Here is a 14139-nt window from a genome sequence, read left to right as displayed (position 1 = left end):
AATATCAACCAAACCATTTATGCCTATTCCATATCCGATGATAATCTGTTACATATATCTGTAATGCTCTAAAACCCATGACAGTAGATCATAGATTGGGATCTTCTTATTTCATCGCGCTATCATTCACACAGAAGTGTTATGAAAGTTGGAAACTATAAATATATTACGCTATATATTATGATCCCCGAAGTTACATAATAACGCGGAATAATGCTTAATCATTTATCACCAATATCATAAATAAAATTTCACATATATGATATTTTGAAAACATAAACAAAACGTGGGAGTACACAATACAGATCATCAAAAGTAAGAATGAATTTTAAAATCTAATATCTCCATCTAATATGATATACTATCTGACACTGCATGTGCAATGCCCAGTATCATACTTTTTGTGCATGGTCTATGGTCCAACATCTTTCAACGCCGTTGCTCCGTTTAGCAAGTTATGGGAAGTGTTTTAACTATAATATGCTAAACTAATGTGTTAACCGCTTCTCTATATGAACCCATATTGATGATTTTGTTTTGTCGCAGTTGGTCTTATTTCGAACGTAGAGAAAAGGTCTTGTTGCCGGTACCTTAAGAACAGGAGATCACACAGATGACAATAATTGATAGCCTTTATGCATCGTGAGATAAGCTCTTTGTTGAAAACAGGAACTCCCGATGATTTGAGATGCCACGTGAGGATCACAGGCTTTGCGTTGGCGTTGTTTTGATGGGTAATTAGCTGCTTTAATACCATCTATGTTCAGATTCATGCCTTGCTAATGCACGTTTTCCCTCGATGTTTGATCTCACGTTTTTAAGCCCCTTCGAAAGAATCACAATTATCGATGGTTCCGGTGTCTTCTGAAGCCGCTCTCCGACGCTATCATGTCTCCAGATCCCCGGAGAGCGGATGCCTGGTTGCTAATACCGGTCCTGAATACTGTAATCATCACAACCACCACCACCATAACACGATTAATCTCCTAGCAACGCAATTATCACCAACAGAAGATTTCATTTTCCTCACGATATTACCATCATAACCGCGTATATAAAAATTGTCAAGCATCTAATAACACCAATTTCATGGTGTCTGCACTTACATCAATAACGAGAGGTTCATTATTGTAATTCACCACTTTGATGTTATCCTGTACCATAGATAAAAAAGTGTTCTATGATCACGCATGCTCAAAGTTTATGGGAGAATTTCGCTATCGTGTTGTTGTGTCGAAATCAAAGTAAAGTTTTATAAAACCAATCTATCAAACAAGAGGTAGAAACTATCAACAACAAGAAAACATTATCCAATATCATTTTCATTTCTTATACCACAAGCCATCGTCATCAAAAGATTTCAGTTCACAATTTAAGCCAGGCGCCTGCCTTGCTAGATTATGCCGCTAGTTTTGGCCTCTTAATCCAAAGTTTTACAAGACAACAGAAATAACCATTTGCCAGTAGAACATTGATGTTTATTGCATTGGTATACCCTTCACAATGAAGGCAGTAAAAGTAATAAAAGGTAATATGATTTACTCCTCGATGAAAATTTACCATCGTTCCTGTCTGTCTGTTGTGGAAACGTTCTTCATGTTAATCACATCTGATCGAAACGCGATTATTGGATGAAAGGAAACAATTACCGGTGGTTGATAATAACCAACGACTGGAGCGGTTTGTGCTTTATTGGCGTTTTGAAACTGTTTTCCCGTGATCAGAATACAGTATATGGGCGGGAATAGATTCATGTCTTCATAAGATCTCAACAGAAACGTGTATCAATCACAGGTTTATGGCAGCAGATAGACAAAGGCCGTATCTAATCAGGAAGACCAAAGTGCAAAACTATCAAATAAAACTTTGAACATAAAGTTCAACGAACTCACAAGGTGGGAGAAGAAAGTATATCTTACTCATTGCGCTCCAAGATCGCTTAAAGTCTGCCCCTTGAACTATTTTGACATAAGGGTGGGGACTTGGAGTACTGTTACTATTACGATAGATAGAAGATGATGTTCTCCTTACTAAGATTCTCAAAAAGTCCAGGGATATGATTGTTATTGAACACAATCCTTAGGATCTATGTTTTTAATCACATCTATCCAGACTCTTTCTTGTCTGGAACATGAACTTGACAATAAGGAGTTGAATGACTATAGATATCCAGTCAGATGTACCAAGGATCGTGTGTACGTGTTCGCTCTGCAGTTGCAGCAGTAGTTGGGCGATTTGCAATGGCATGCCGTCGATCGTGCTCACTGTTTTTCCGTATGCGGTGTTTGCTTCTGTGCCTTTTCTGGCGTCATAAGAAACACTTCAGGATCCATGTTCAACACTGTACGTTCGAGTACCTCTGAATGTCTGCAAACAAGACTGCACTACCTATAAACGTTACTGTTTGTATTATCTAAAACCGACAAGTCGGAAACCGTGGTGATGCCCTCAGTGGAACACGTACTCTAACCTATCCGCGCAGCTTGCCATGTTTCTATTCATCATTCTGCTCCACGCTTCTTTAGCCGCAGTAGGGAAGCATCTACAGTATCCTCTGGTGTGAAGCGTGTGGATTGGTGTGTTTTATAAGACGGGTATCAGAAGGAATGTGCTGTCGTTTGGCGGCCGCCAGAGGGTGACGGGCTGGCAGTGAAAGATGTTGAGCATCATCATTGAATGGGAAAACATCTCCCACTCTGCAGGCGAACTTCCGCCCAGCTCTGCTCTGCTCTGTACCCAGCCAGTTCCGCCGCGTGGATCGTCCGATCAGTCGGCTCCAAGTGATGAGACTTTAGATTGCGTGGTGTGTTAACTCGTCTCGCCGTTTCTGAGGCACAGAGTAAGGCAATGAACAACGCAGTTTGAGGTAAGGTTCTTACCCAAGTGTCTACTTAGTTTCGACGCGGAAAAGAAGACCATTATCCTACTAGTATGTCTGTAATGTTGTCCTAATGCTTTTAGCGCGGCTCAAACGTCTATCAAGGTAAATGTTTTGCAAAAGATGTTCATGTGGTGTCTGATTTCCTGCGATTTGCTCGGTTTTTGCTTGCCGTGTTTTGCGGCTTCCGTTTTTGCCCTGTATCTTTCTTCCCAAGCTTGAGTTACTGTGAACGCGTGGCAGAAAAAATTGCCTCCTACCGTCAGAAACATTACAGAGAAGTACGTTATCTCGCTTGTAGCAATTTCTGCCGCAAATGAAGTGGCACTTTTGATCAAAGACAAAGTGGAGCACGTGCAGGGTTCGCAGGTGGTACTGATACTTCACCCTTACACGAAGCACAGAATGATGAAGAGAAATGGCCCTGTGTTTGGTAGAGGCCAGCGCACTTCTCTAGGGGACTGTCTTTGACTCAGCCAGGGCCGATAAAACGGCAGCAGAGTATCGATGTTTTAGTCTGAAAATCATTAAAGCAGGCATGTCCAATTTCACATGTTTGCACATACCTAAAGCATGTCATATCTTATGTGATTTTCCTATGCCAAACGTAGCCGTGCAATTCTCTAGGAAATACAGATGATTTCCCCTAACGTTAACTCCCTCGACCTTCGGTGATGTATTCTTATTGCATTCCAAAAATAATCACACGCTTACCTTACCATATCCGCTCCAGCTGAGCCTGAATGTAACTTCTATCAGCTGGAACATTGAACTAGACAATCTTCCATCTACTCCTGCTTCTACAAGTAGAGTTTCTTTGTGTTCCCCAACACAAGCCATAACAACCTGTTTCTCCATCCTCAAAGGAAGGATTCCCTGGTCAAAGTAAAGAAACAGGCACTCTGTATTATAACCACCGACACATCTCTTTTCCAAAATATATTTCTTCAAAACTGTCAATGCCATATAGATTTAACACTTGATACATGAATTGTCCAATATATCTGTATGAACTCGATACTTTACTGTATATGTAGCATGCTAAGAGTTACCTCTGTTTCTTTCCAATCAGGTTATAAACCAGTAACTTGTCAAACGCTGCTTATTAATACAAATGATGTACTTGAATCTTGCGTTTCTCTGAAGAAAAAATATCATGGGACAGAATATGTTGCTTCGCTCCAGATAGAGCAAAGTGTGTTTTGAGGAGATTGTTCCAGGCAAGACACATGATTTCCCAGTCTATCACAACTATCTTTGATTAACTGCACTTCATAAGACTCGCACGCTTTTATCATTACCATTTACCCTCCTGTAAGGCAAATTACCAAGTGATGCCAGCTGGAACATTAAGCTAGATAACCCTTTCCGATCCACTCGTGACAATTGACTAGATTTTTGATTTGTATTCATGATCACTGCGAATGGTGTAGTAAGATTGTCCGATGGGGGTTCTGTTTCTCAACTGGAGATAAATATTGTCAAGAAGAACTAGGGCTTGAGTGGATCTCAAGGTTCATGTGACGAAGTTCAATATACCCTTTGGAGTGGGAAACACATCAACATGACTCACGCATGTACGACATACTGGGGGCAAATGTGCACACTGGGATCTTTGTTGAACTCACACAACGGTTCCTGCAGTTAAAAGTACAGATCATTAGCTAGGAGAGACAATTTGTATTCATAGACAGGTTTATTGGAACCCAGATTATTTCTCCAACTCGGGGATTACGAGTTTGTCATGAATCATTGTTAATTGCAGTCCTACGCACGTATCTAATTAGAGACTGATACTTTTTTATCATGCCTTTTTACATAACAACTGGCAACATGCATTCTGCACTCAGTCACTGTTAAATGCTTCTAACATTCATGTTATTCTACTTAGGTATCATGATGGTACACCTTGGTCATAAATTATTTTAGCTAATGAAAAACACAGCGTTTACACAAGTGTTGTACAGCAACTGCTCAGTTCCAATTAAAGGAACATTAATTGAAACTATCTGATCTGTCCAACTCTATCCTGCACCACTGGAAACTCCCACACATCTTTCTTGTCTATCGCTGATGGCGTTCTCTTTGAAACAACAGGTGGATGGAACTGGTTGCTAATGGCAAAACGGGTAAAATACGTCAGAAAGATTACTCTTAATGCATTTAGGTTATTGATCTTCCTAACAGTGCGCTAGAAAGGGACGCTGTGAAGATATAGCAATAGGGTAAACCTAATGTCGGAGGTCCCAACAAAACATGTTCCTATATAATATATTGTGCGGTTACCCCAACATGTCTGCCGCAATACACTTTAAATACGTAGTCAGTTATCCTAATGTACCGCAATTGTGTATAAACGATTTGACCCTTTCCTGTATCTAATGCGTATGTCGGTATGATCTGATCTCATATGCAAACCTTTATCAAAGATGAGAGTATACAAAAATGTCAAATAAATAATGTGTCAAGTCCGAAACATAATTGTGATAACGGGCGACGGTGTACCTTTGTTGTATCTAATAAGTATGATCTGGTCCCACATGGAAGCCTGTATTAATTTCAAGTAATCAGAGACTTTTGATAATGAATAGTTATTTTGAAATTATATCCGCAAGTACATATTAACTCACATCCGTATCATGAATTACTAGTACATGGATCAAAGCCATAAATCAATATGTGCACTGAATTTATTAACTAGCTGAACGATGTTATTGGCTCTAAATACCTTGATTTGCATCACTTGTGCCGTAGCCAAAGCTTAGAGTAGTGACGGAGTGGAAGACTAGGATTGTGACCTAATGTTTCTCCAGTAGGAAGGAAAAGATGAGTGAGTAAGACTTTCTCTTTGTTTGTATTATATTTCTTCGCTGGCCACGCCGAGATGGTAGAAGCAAAATACACGAACACGTGCGTGTGTCTTTGTAAGATTGATGCTTGACGCACTGTTAGACGTCACAAACGTTGTGCGCTGAGAAATTTATTGTGAAACGTAAGGTCTTAGATAGCGGTGTTCTTCAACATACCTACAAAGACACTGCACGGCCTTTCTCGTTTCCCTGGACTTAGTGTGAGTAACTGAAATCTATTATGACTATAAGTGGGCAGTTTGGGGATGCAGTTCATTCAGACAACGTGATGAGGCCAACATTTGGTGTCAGCAATTTTCCCAGAACCTTTCCCGAACTACCCATCTGATTTATCCATGTGCGCTATGGCACCATCAGTCTTACTTTTGCTCTTAGATCTGAGTGAATGTGGCCATTCATTCCCGCCAAAATGACGCCGTTTGACAACTTCTTAGACTGAGCTCGTTGAACCACAGAACCTTGATGGCTGGAACTGCCTTCCTACATTGCCCCTTCGAGCAAGTTCGCGCGCCATGAAAGATCTCTCGGCACCCCAGCCTAACACAAGACACAGTAATTGCCGATTATATCCGGGCTGCGTTGACAGCCTCTCCTTCAAATTTGCATTCCCCGAAATCATGCAACAGCCGTACGTCATGTTTCTCCGGAAAGATCGAGGCGTTGTTTGAAGTGGCCGTCTGTATGAGATGCACAGACTGGACTCTTCCTTTGATCAGGGAACACCATGCCATCAGCAATCAAGGTTATACTAGCGGGTATCCGTAAGTAGTTTATATGTGGAGTTGTGGTGGGTATAGCCTTTGCAGGATGCGACCAGGACAACCGACGGTCTAACCGATAACAGACTAGACATGTCCGTTCCTGGCCACCCTTGTCAAATGTCTCCTTGGAAGTTACCATTTCAAACATCTATTACCTTCCTCATCGACTCCAACTCTCAAGTGACCTGAGTCCATCGGTGTAACACTCATCAGGGAGCGTTTTGAATGATTCTCAGCTCACTCTGTTCTACTATCTTAGCGATCAGAACAGACAAGTGTATACAGCTCATCTTAGCCTAATATTACACCCAAAGCTCGAAGATTTGTGGCCGCTTAAACGTGAGTTTAGTCCCTGGAGTTTAGTCCCTGCGTTCTCTTGCCGCGGCTTAATCTTCTGAAACAACTTCTGAAGACCTGAAATAATAGGCGTAGCCTAGGTGGCCATCTTCGTTTCTGTCGAAATCCGTTTGACGACAAACAGAAAGCATGGCCATCTGTCAGGCTTGACTATCTGGCAATACGGTCTACACTTCCCGTCGTATCTCAGACCAGAAAGCCATTGGTGACAGATCGAGAGACATACATTCCTGGTGGTGAGCGTACTGCACTCCTGGGCATGATTTATTCTAGATACACACAAATCATGGAGATCCAATTCTGAAGGTAGGTTTAACATCAAACGATTCTGGGGCTTTCATGCAGTCAGACAGCCAAGGATTAGATATATGTCGTTGATAGGCTCAAAACGATGCTATAAGAGCTTTTTCATATGCGTGAGTGTCGTTCAGCACCAAGGACAGACATCGCTGATAACATAAACAGGCGTATTTGCCTGCACATGTGTGCGGAAGGCATTGAACGCATCTACCAAATACAAAAGAGCTTTGCAGACATCTAAGTAGGTAATGGACTTCAAGTGGATAAGCAAATGGTCGTTCCATGAGGCCATTCTAGGGCAGTTTAAATGGCTTAGAACGTCTGCTGGTCTTATGAACACAGCTCAGTACATATGATTGTCACTAACATCTGCAGCTTGATGCATAATTTTGTCCTCATTCGCGTAGATATGACGCTCGTCATGGCCAGATCTTTTAATGTTACCGATAACTTCATTCGTCACTAGTATTATTAGCAAGTCGGCATTAGGTGCAACTGAACGTCTTGCTTTTCGCCAAATTACGAGTTAGATCTGCGTGTGTTCAATGTAAAATCTACTTAACTCAGCCACCTTACGGGATTTCTACGGTTGGGTTCAGAAGTTTGAGCTGATCTGCAGATACTTTAGAGGAGTGCTGCTGTGTCAAAAGGTCTAGCTTTGTGAAACTTAATCAATTTTCACTGACGCACGACTTTGCGTTAACAACTAGACTGCTGTGTGGAAGGATCTTAATTAGAGTGAGTCGCTAAAACTCATTTATTTTGAAAGGTTCGACAGTGCTTCAGACAGAAGGTAACGACGCACTTAAGCTCTTGAGACGTTGTTAGTAAAATGCCACATGTTACATTAACCTTCTGCAATAAGACTAATGCCTCTCTTATGCAACATTTGAGGAAGTTCATGTCTGTAAGAACATTTTCTTTAGTCGCGTTAACAGCTGAAACGCTGCGGTAATGAGCCACATGTTGTTTCGCATGTCGCAGAAGTAGTTAGTGTTATTGACTGATTCGTCCCTTCAAGAGCAATACTGGTATTCTGTCTCCATGGTTTGTATAAAACGGTAGATACAAAGTTTTGGAGTGACTTGTTAAGACCTGTTTACCAGTCACACTTCTGCGTATCCTCATTGCACTTGAGTGGCGTACAGACCTTTCTTTCATATACAGCCGTACACACAAGACACGCAACAATATGACAGGGCCCTAAGATATTTATCTTATTTATATTTATACTGACGATGCGGTACGCGTAAGTGGGCGAAAAACATAGAAGTATTGTATGTAAGCAAAATGCATTTCGCCATCCGTAATCCTGAATGTCAGACGGGCACACATCTTGTATATTGCTTCATACAAATGTGTAAATCGTGCCATTAAAGCAAAAGCAACGGCATAACACGTCTACTGACACAGACATCAGTAGTCAACAGAGGCGGCATCCAAACCTCGACCTACTAGTATTCCTGACTGAGCGACAGCTTTTTCAATATTCTGCCCAGAAGATTTGAGCTGAACTTTGCACAGCAATTTAAAAGAAAAGGGTAGAAGGTCACTGAGCAGGGCAAGGTTTGTATGACGGGTTTTAGGCTACAATACGTTAGGAATTATATCATGCAATGTCCTGACCTTCTGGAATTCTATCATGTAGTGCCTTGACCTTGTGAATATGAAAACAGAAACCAGGAGGCTTCTCTGAAAGATTTCAGCTCCATTGAGACCCCGACAGACGACAATCTCCCTCGCCTCTAATCCCCGGAGGATTCCTGAAGCAGTCAACCTAGCCGTGAAATAACTGTAATACGACTTTAGAGGCATACATTTTAATGAAAAACAGCCAGAGGCAAAAAGAATTCAGCCTGGCTTGAAGAAGACGGTGGAATAATATCTGGTATTACCTTTCTCGGTTTGATATCTTTCTTCAATGCCCCATGGAATTCCTGGATCGGGTCCAAGGACTGTTTTATAGACCCAGCAGTAGAAGATCAGGCAGATTGGTAGGTTAGTCTGACCGGGGCGCGGCGGCGTACTTGGCTTTGAGCGAACCGTGAATATCAAACTATCCATTTCAGCCCGGAAGGGTAAAATCCTGGCGCCACTCCGTGAATTACAATCATGGATTACGGCAGATATATCACAGGGTAGGAGACGATCAATTTTACTCGCTGGCTTAACAGCGGTATAATGAATACAGCTCTTCGCGCACATGAGCGCTCTTTGTACTTGTAACAATGATTATGAGGAAAACCATTCGCGTACAACTTGCAAAAGACGTACCACGTTCAATCTAAGCTTTTATTTGTAATCTTGCTTCGAAGTGTTCTTCGGTTAACGGATTACCTTGAAGCAACCACTTGTTGAGTCAACGATGCTGCAAAAATTGATCCATTTTCTGGTGAAGGGATATACCAACTTTTTATTCATATTTGCGTCATCGCCATATCTCCCTCATCCTGTTTCTATAACTTCGGCTCTTCCATGTGATGAGTGTTGCAGCTGCTTTTCTCCTGTCTCCTCTATTCAAAAGATACCAAAGGTAATAAATACAAAGCAGCTAAGCGTTTCTTGCAATGAAGCATGGACTATAACACAGATCTCTCGAATTCTCTCAGATTTCACGTCCGAAAGAAGACAGTCTTAAGAAAACCACAAGATGGAAGTTGAAGAGGACGAGTTCAACACTTCCGCGAACGCATCCCAGATATGGAACAGCAACGTGGGGCAACTGAACACCATCAGAGTCACCATGTCGGTGGTTCTCTACGTCATCTGTGTGGTCGGTCTCCTTGGGAACACTTTGGTAAGGGTTCTGGTTGTTTCTGTATATTTCTATCAACGGATCTCTATCCGTATGTATACTATTTTTCTGTATTCAAACACAGGACGTACAAATATAGGCGCAGTGGTTGATTTGAGCTATCATTGCCTATAGAATCATTACAGACGATAGAGATGATTCCATGATACGTCACTTTCCCATCTGCAGGTCATGTATGTCTTGGTTCGGTACTCGAAGCTCCGCAACACGGCGGATGTCTTCATCTTCAACATGGCGCTGGCGGACGAGGTGTTCCTGCTTGGCGTGCCGTTCTTCGCGCACCAGTTCGTGGCTGACGAGTGGCCGTTCGGGGCGGTCATGTGCAAGCTCATCTACGCCCTGGACGCCAACAACCAGTTCGCCAGCGTCTACATCCTGGCCTGCATGAGTATCGACCGGTACCTGGCCATCGGGCACCCCATCCGCTCGCTGGGCATCCGCACCAGGAAAGTCGCCGCCATCACGAATGTCGGGATCTGGCTGGCGTCCCTGGTCTCCATCGCGCCCTTCTGGGTCTTCTCTAGCCTGGAGATTTACCCTGACGGCAGCCAGATTTGCGAACTACAATTTCCGAAGGTAAAACTTACCAAAGTTCTTGTTGGAAGTTCTTGCTGGAATTGATCGTGTTCTTAAATAAACCTCGTGATACAATTATGTAACATTGTTTGGACGAATACCAAAGATTGATGCGGTGAACAAGTCGACCTTGATGGGTTGCTGCATCTTGATAACCAATAGGACTCTGTGTTGACGCACGTAATTTTGGTGGGAGGCACGAAGCAGACTCCAAATGTCATCCCGAAGAGACCTTTCCGTGAACGGATGTCCATTAAGATTAGTGTTTCGTCGGAGCTCACCACGCTCGCGTGCTCTTTGCAGACCAGACGCATCTATCAAACATCACCTGAACATCCTTTAATCTTCCAACTAACCTTGAAGCGGTTATACATTTGAAGGGTAGAGGTCGCGGGTCAGTGAAGATAGATTAACAGCTATTGTTTCACACTTGTTTCAGGGTTCCAAAGACCTGTACTGGTTCACTGTGTATCACTTTACCCTGGCCTTTGTCCTGCCCCTGACTGTCATCACCGTGTGCTACCTGATGGTGCTCCACAAGCTCGCCACTGTTGTCGTGCCATCCGAGTCCAACGCTGAGAAACGAACGAAGAAGGTGGGTGGAAATTCAAACAAACAAATAAACCAACAGACAAACAGACAAACAAACCAAGAAACAAACAAACAAACAAACAATACATTCTACTTTACCGATTAGTTTTAATATGGAATGTTGACTTCTGTTGAAGAAAGATTTGACGAAACGTTGGCTCAATCCTTTGCATTAACCCTTCGTCAACCGTACATGTTTGCCGCTGGTACAGGTTGCCAAGATGGTGCTCCTGGTTGTTGTGATGTTTGTGGTCTGCTGGCTGCCGTTCTACGTCGTGGCGCTCATCAACATCACCAATGATGTCCGTCCGACCTACGCCTTCCTGGTGGCCTACTTCTTCAGCATCGGTCTCGGCTACGCCAACAGCTGCGTCAACCCCATCATCTACGTGCTGTTCAGCTCAAAGTTCCGGAAGCGCACCCTGGAGGCGCTGTCGTGCCGGGGCAGCTGCTGCGGCACACAGGTCCACCCCATCGATGACGTCAACGCCGTGGCGGCTGGCGCCAACGGGCCCGGCATCAACGACAACAACTACAACAGGACGGGGTTACGCACCGGGCGGACCCCGATCTCTCAGCCGGCACAGGAGATGAAGAACCTGCCTGGGCAGATGTAGAAGCCTCAACAGTTGGTCAATCAGTCTGAGCGGCTACCGCTAGTACAGGACCATTAGCATTTTAGTACCGAGGGGATATTCTGACATCAAAATTGAATGTGGATGGCCGTATGACTGTGATACCCTGTCTAATAAAGTACCTGTCTACGTGCTATGTGTATGCATGAAAGTGTGCGTGCGTATCTGCGCGCGTGTGTGCACGTGTGTGTGCGTTCGTTCGTTCGTTCGTGCTTGCTTGCACGCGTGTGTCGCTGTCTGCCTGTCCCTCTGTGAGAGAGATGAGGTAGGGCAGCGTAGGGTGAAACATCCTCTCTTCGGTCTCTCTTCTACTTACACGAAATAAAGTGCGGGGGCTAGTCGGTGGCAATACTGCTTCCTAACCAGAGGTTCGCTTGTTTGAAACCCGGCTGTTGTTGGATCCTGCTGAAAAGGGTTTGTGATGAAGGTCAATGGAAAGTGTACAGATTTAATATCGTATGTCATATAGTTTCCAGACTACATAGCGTAACCCAGAATCCAAGACAGTCGTGGTAGCCGTGATGTTATGACATAGACATGTACTGATATATATATTATGTTGTTAGATAACCCAGAATTTTACAAACGTCTGTAGTGTATTTTTGTCCCTTTTGTGAGGTGAGTTTTTATTATTCCGTGATGGTACTCGTCTAACGTTCTGTCGGTCTGTTGTTCATTAGCTGGCTTATGCTGCATTGATGCAGTACTTGTGTTTGATAGTCTATATCTATGTTTTCGCCACGAAAACGCCACAGTTGCGCTGGCCGCAACCTGTAAATAGTTGCTGATGATTGCATAACGGATTGTTGGCAGTCCAGACTTTGCACCGTTGATCGAAAAAAGTCTTTGAAAAATGTGGACGTTGTTAATGGCACATGTTTCGATTTAATGTAGTCATCAATACTCGATATATCAATGTATCCAGACATTTATCAACCCGGAGATGTATTTAGATATGATAACTGTATTTGCTTATACATATTGATTGATATTGGTGTTATTCCGTGGGTCGGTTTTTTTCGTCGCTTCGAGTCATTATCGACGTCTGCCAAGGACGTAATATTGAACGTCCTTGCAGCAGGTAATATGTCTCGGATCTTGAGTCAGTTGGACGCCAATGGTGATTGATGCGTTTTGGTTTCAGGCAGATCGTTATATGTTCTTGTGGGAACTCATAGTTGTGTGTTTGCTTGAATAACCGTCTGAACTTTTCTCTTTACCGCATATGTTGTTAAGTGGTTATGGCGTCCAATTAAAATGCGTCACGTCAGCTGATCTCGATTGTACGTGTTGAACTCACACATTCTACATGTACGTATACTTGCAAAACTTCCCGGATAGGACGATGGTCCACACACGAACAGGCTTTGACAGCTGGTTCCCCGTTGCAAATAGTATTCCAATGGTACAAATTAACGTCCTAGTAGTTAATGGATTCTCCTACAGGCCTTGGTGATTCGGTCAGCTTCCTCATCTCAACGGGGCTCAACTCTATTTTACGTACTGCAACGCCATATTGTAACATTACGAACGCATCAGTAATTGTCGTTGTTGTTTATCTGGCGTTATTGCGATCACTTTGTGCCGCGTTTTGCAACCTGGACACAACATTGGATGCGAATGTTGAAATGGCATCAAGCCCGTGTGGCTGAACGTCTCTTTTTTTCCGAACATTTCATGACTAGACATTTTGACGGCACACTCAATTGCCGCCACCAACGCAGGGGACAAATACAGGACAGGACAATTCTCATTTTCACTTGAGTTAAGTGAGGAAAGTCGTGTAAAGTTTACGCGGTGTGCAAACGGCACTCAGAATTTGAAGCCATTCCCTAGCTAAAAGCTACTGTGCCAGCGTTCCAGCTTAAAGCCGCCGGCTAAAGCACTGTCATTAAACTCCGGCTTGCGTATCAACACGCCCCTTGCTTGGAAAAAAGTTAAGTAATGTTCTTTCCGGCGGAACAGTCAAACTTTCGCCCACATGCACTTACATCCCATCGTGGAAACCGCTCACGGACAACAAAGAAGTAAGTTTGTATTCGACATTCTTCGAGGAAACTTGTATAGGAACTTCATCATTGCACATGGGTTGATAAAATCTCAGGAAGGCCCTTATATGAAAATTGACAACCCAACCAAGTTACACCGCTAACACTTAGAACTACCATCCAAACTTGCCTCACAATGCACCAGGCACTAGTTTTGTGGAATATGACGCAGAAACGACGACTTAGTAATAGTCTAGCCATAGTAATAGTCTTGTGATTGGAGAATGGCCAGGAGGACCAATTTCAAGCTTTTAGATTTAGATTGGAAGGGGGTGAAAGGAAAGCTGTTGGGGGCAAGTGGACATAAG

The 14139-nt window shown here is 43.2% G+C and overlaps 1 protein-coding gene across 1 annotated transcript in view; it reads left to right on the top strand.

Annotated features, from left to right (window-relative positions):
* The window catches only part of LOC109484350 (melanin-concentrating hormone receptor 1-like), a 37678-nt gene extending 25794 nt beyond the window's left edge, over window positions 1-11884 (top strand). The window contains exons 2-5 of the mRNA XM_019787606.1: window positions 9776-9963; window positions 10150-10557; window positions 10997-11152; window positions 11361-11884. Coding sequence (XP_019643165.1) covers window positions 9817-9963; window positions 10150-10557; window positions 10997-11152; window positions 11361-11765 — 1116 coding nt within the window. The 5' untranslated portion in view covers window positions 9776-9816 and the 3' untranslated portion in view covers window positions 11766-11884. The remainder of the gene's footprint in view (window positions 1-9775; window positions 9964-10149; window positions 10558-10996; window positions 11153-11360) is intronic.
* Window positions 11885-14139: the final 2255 nt, after the last annotated feature.

The sequence above is a fragment of the Branchiostoma belcheri genome, unplaced genomic scaffold (assembly GCF_001625305.1).
Source record: "Branchiostoma belcheri isolate BF01 breed outbred unplaced genomic scaffold, Haploidv18h27 scaffold11, whole genome shotgun sequence".
Classification (NCBI taxonomy): domain Eukaryota; kingdom Metazoa; phylum Chordata; class Leptocardii; order Amphioxiformes; family Branchiostomatidae; genus Branchiostoma; species Branchiostoma belcheri.
This window is presented reverse-complemented; position numbering and strand designations above follow the sequence as displayed.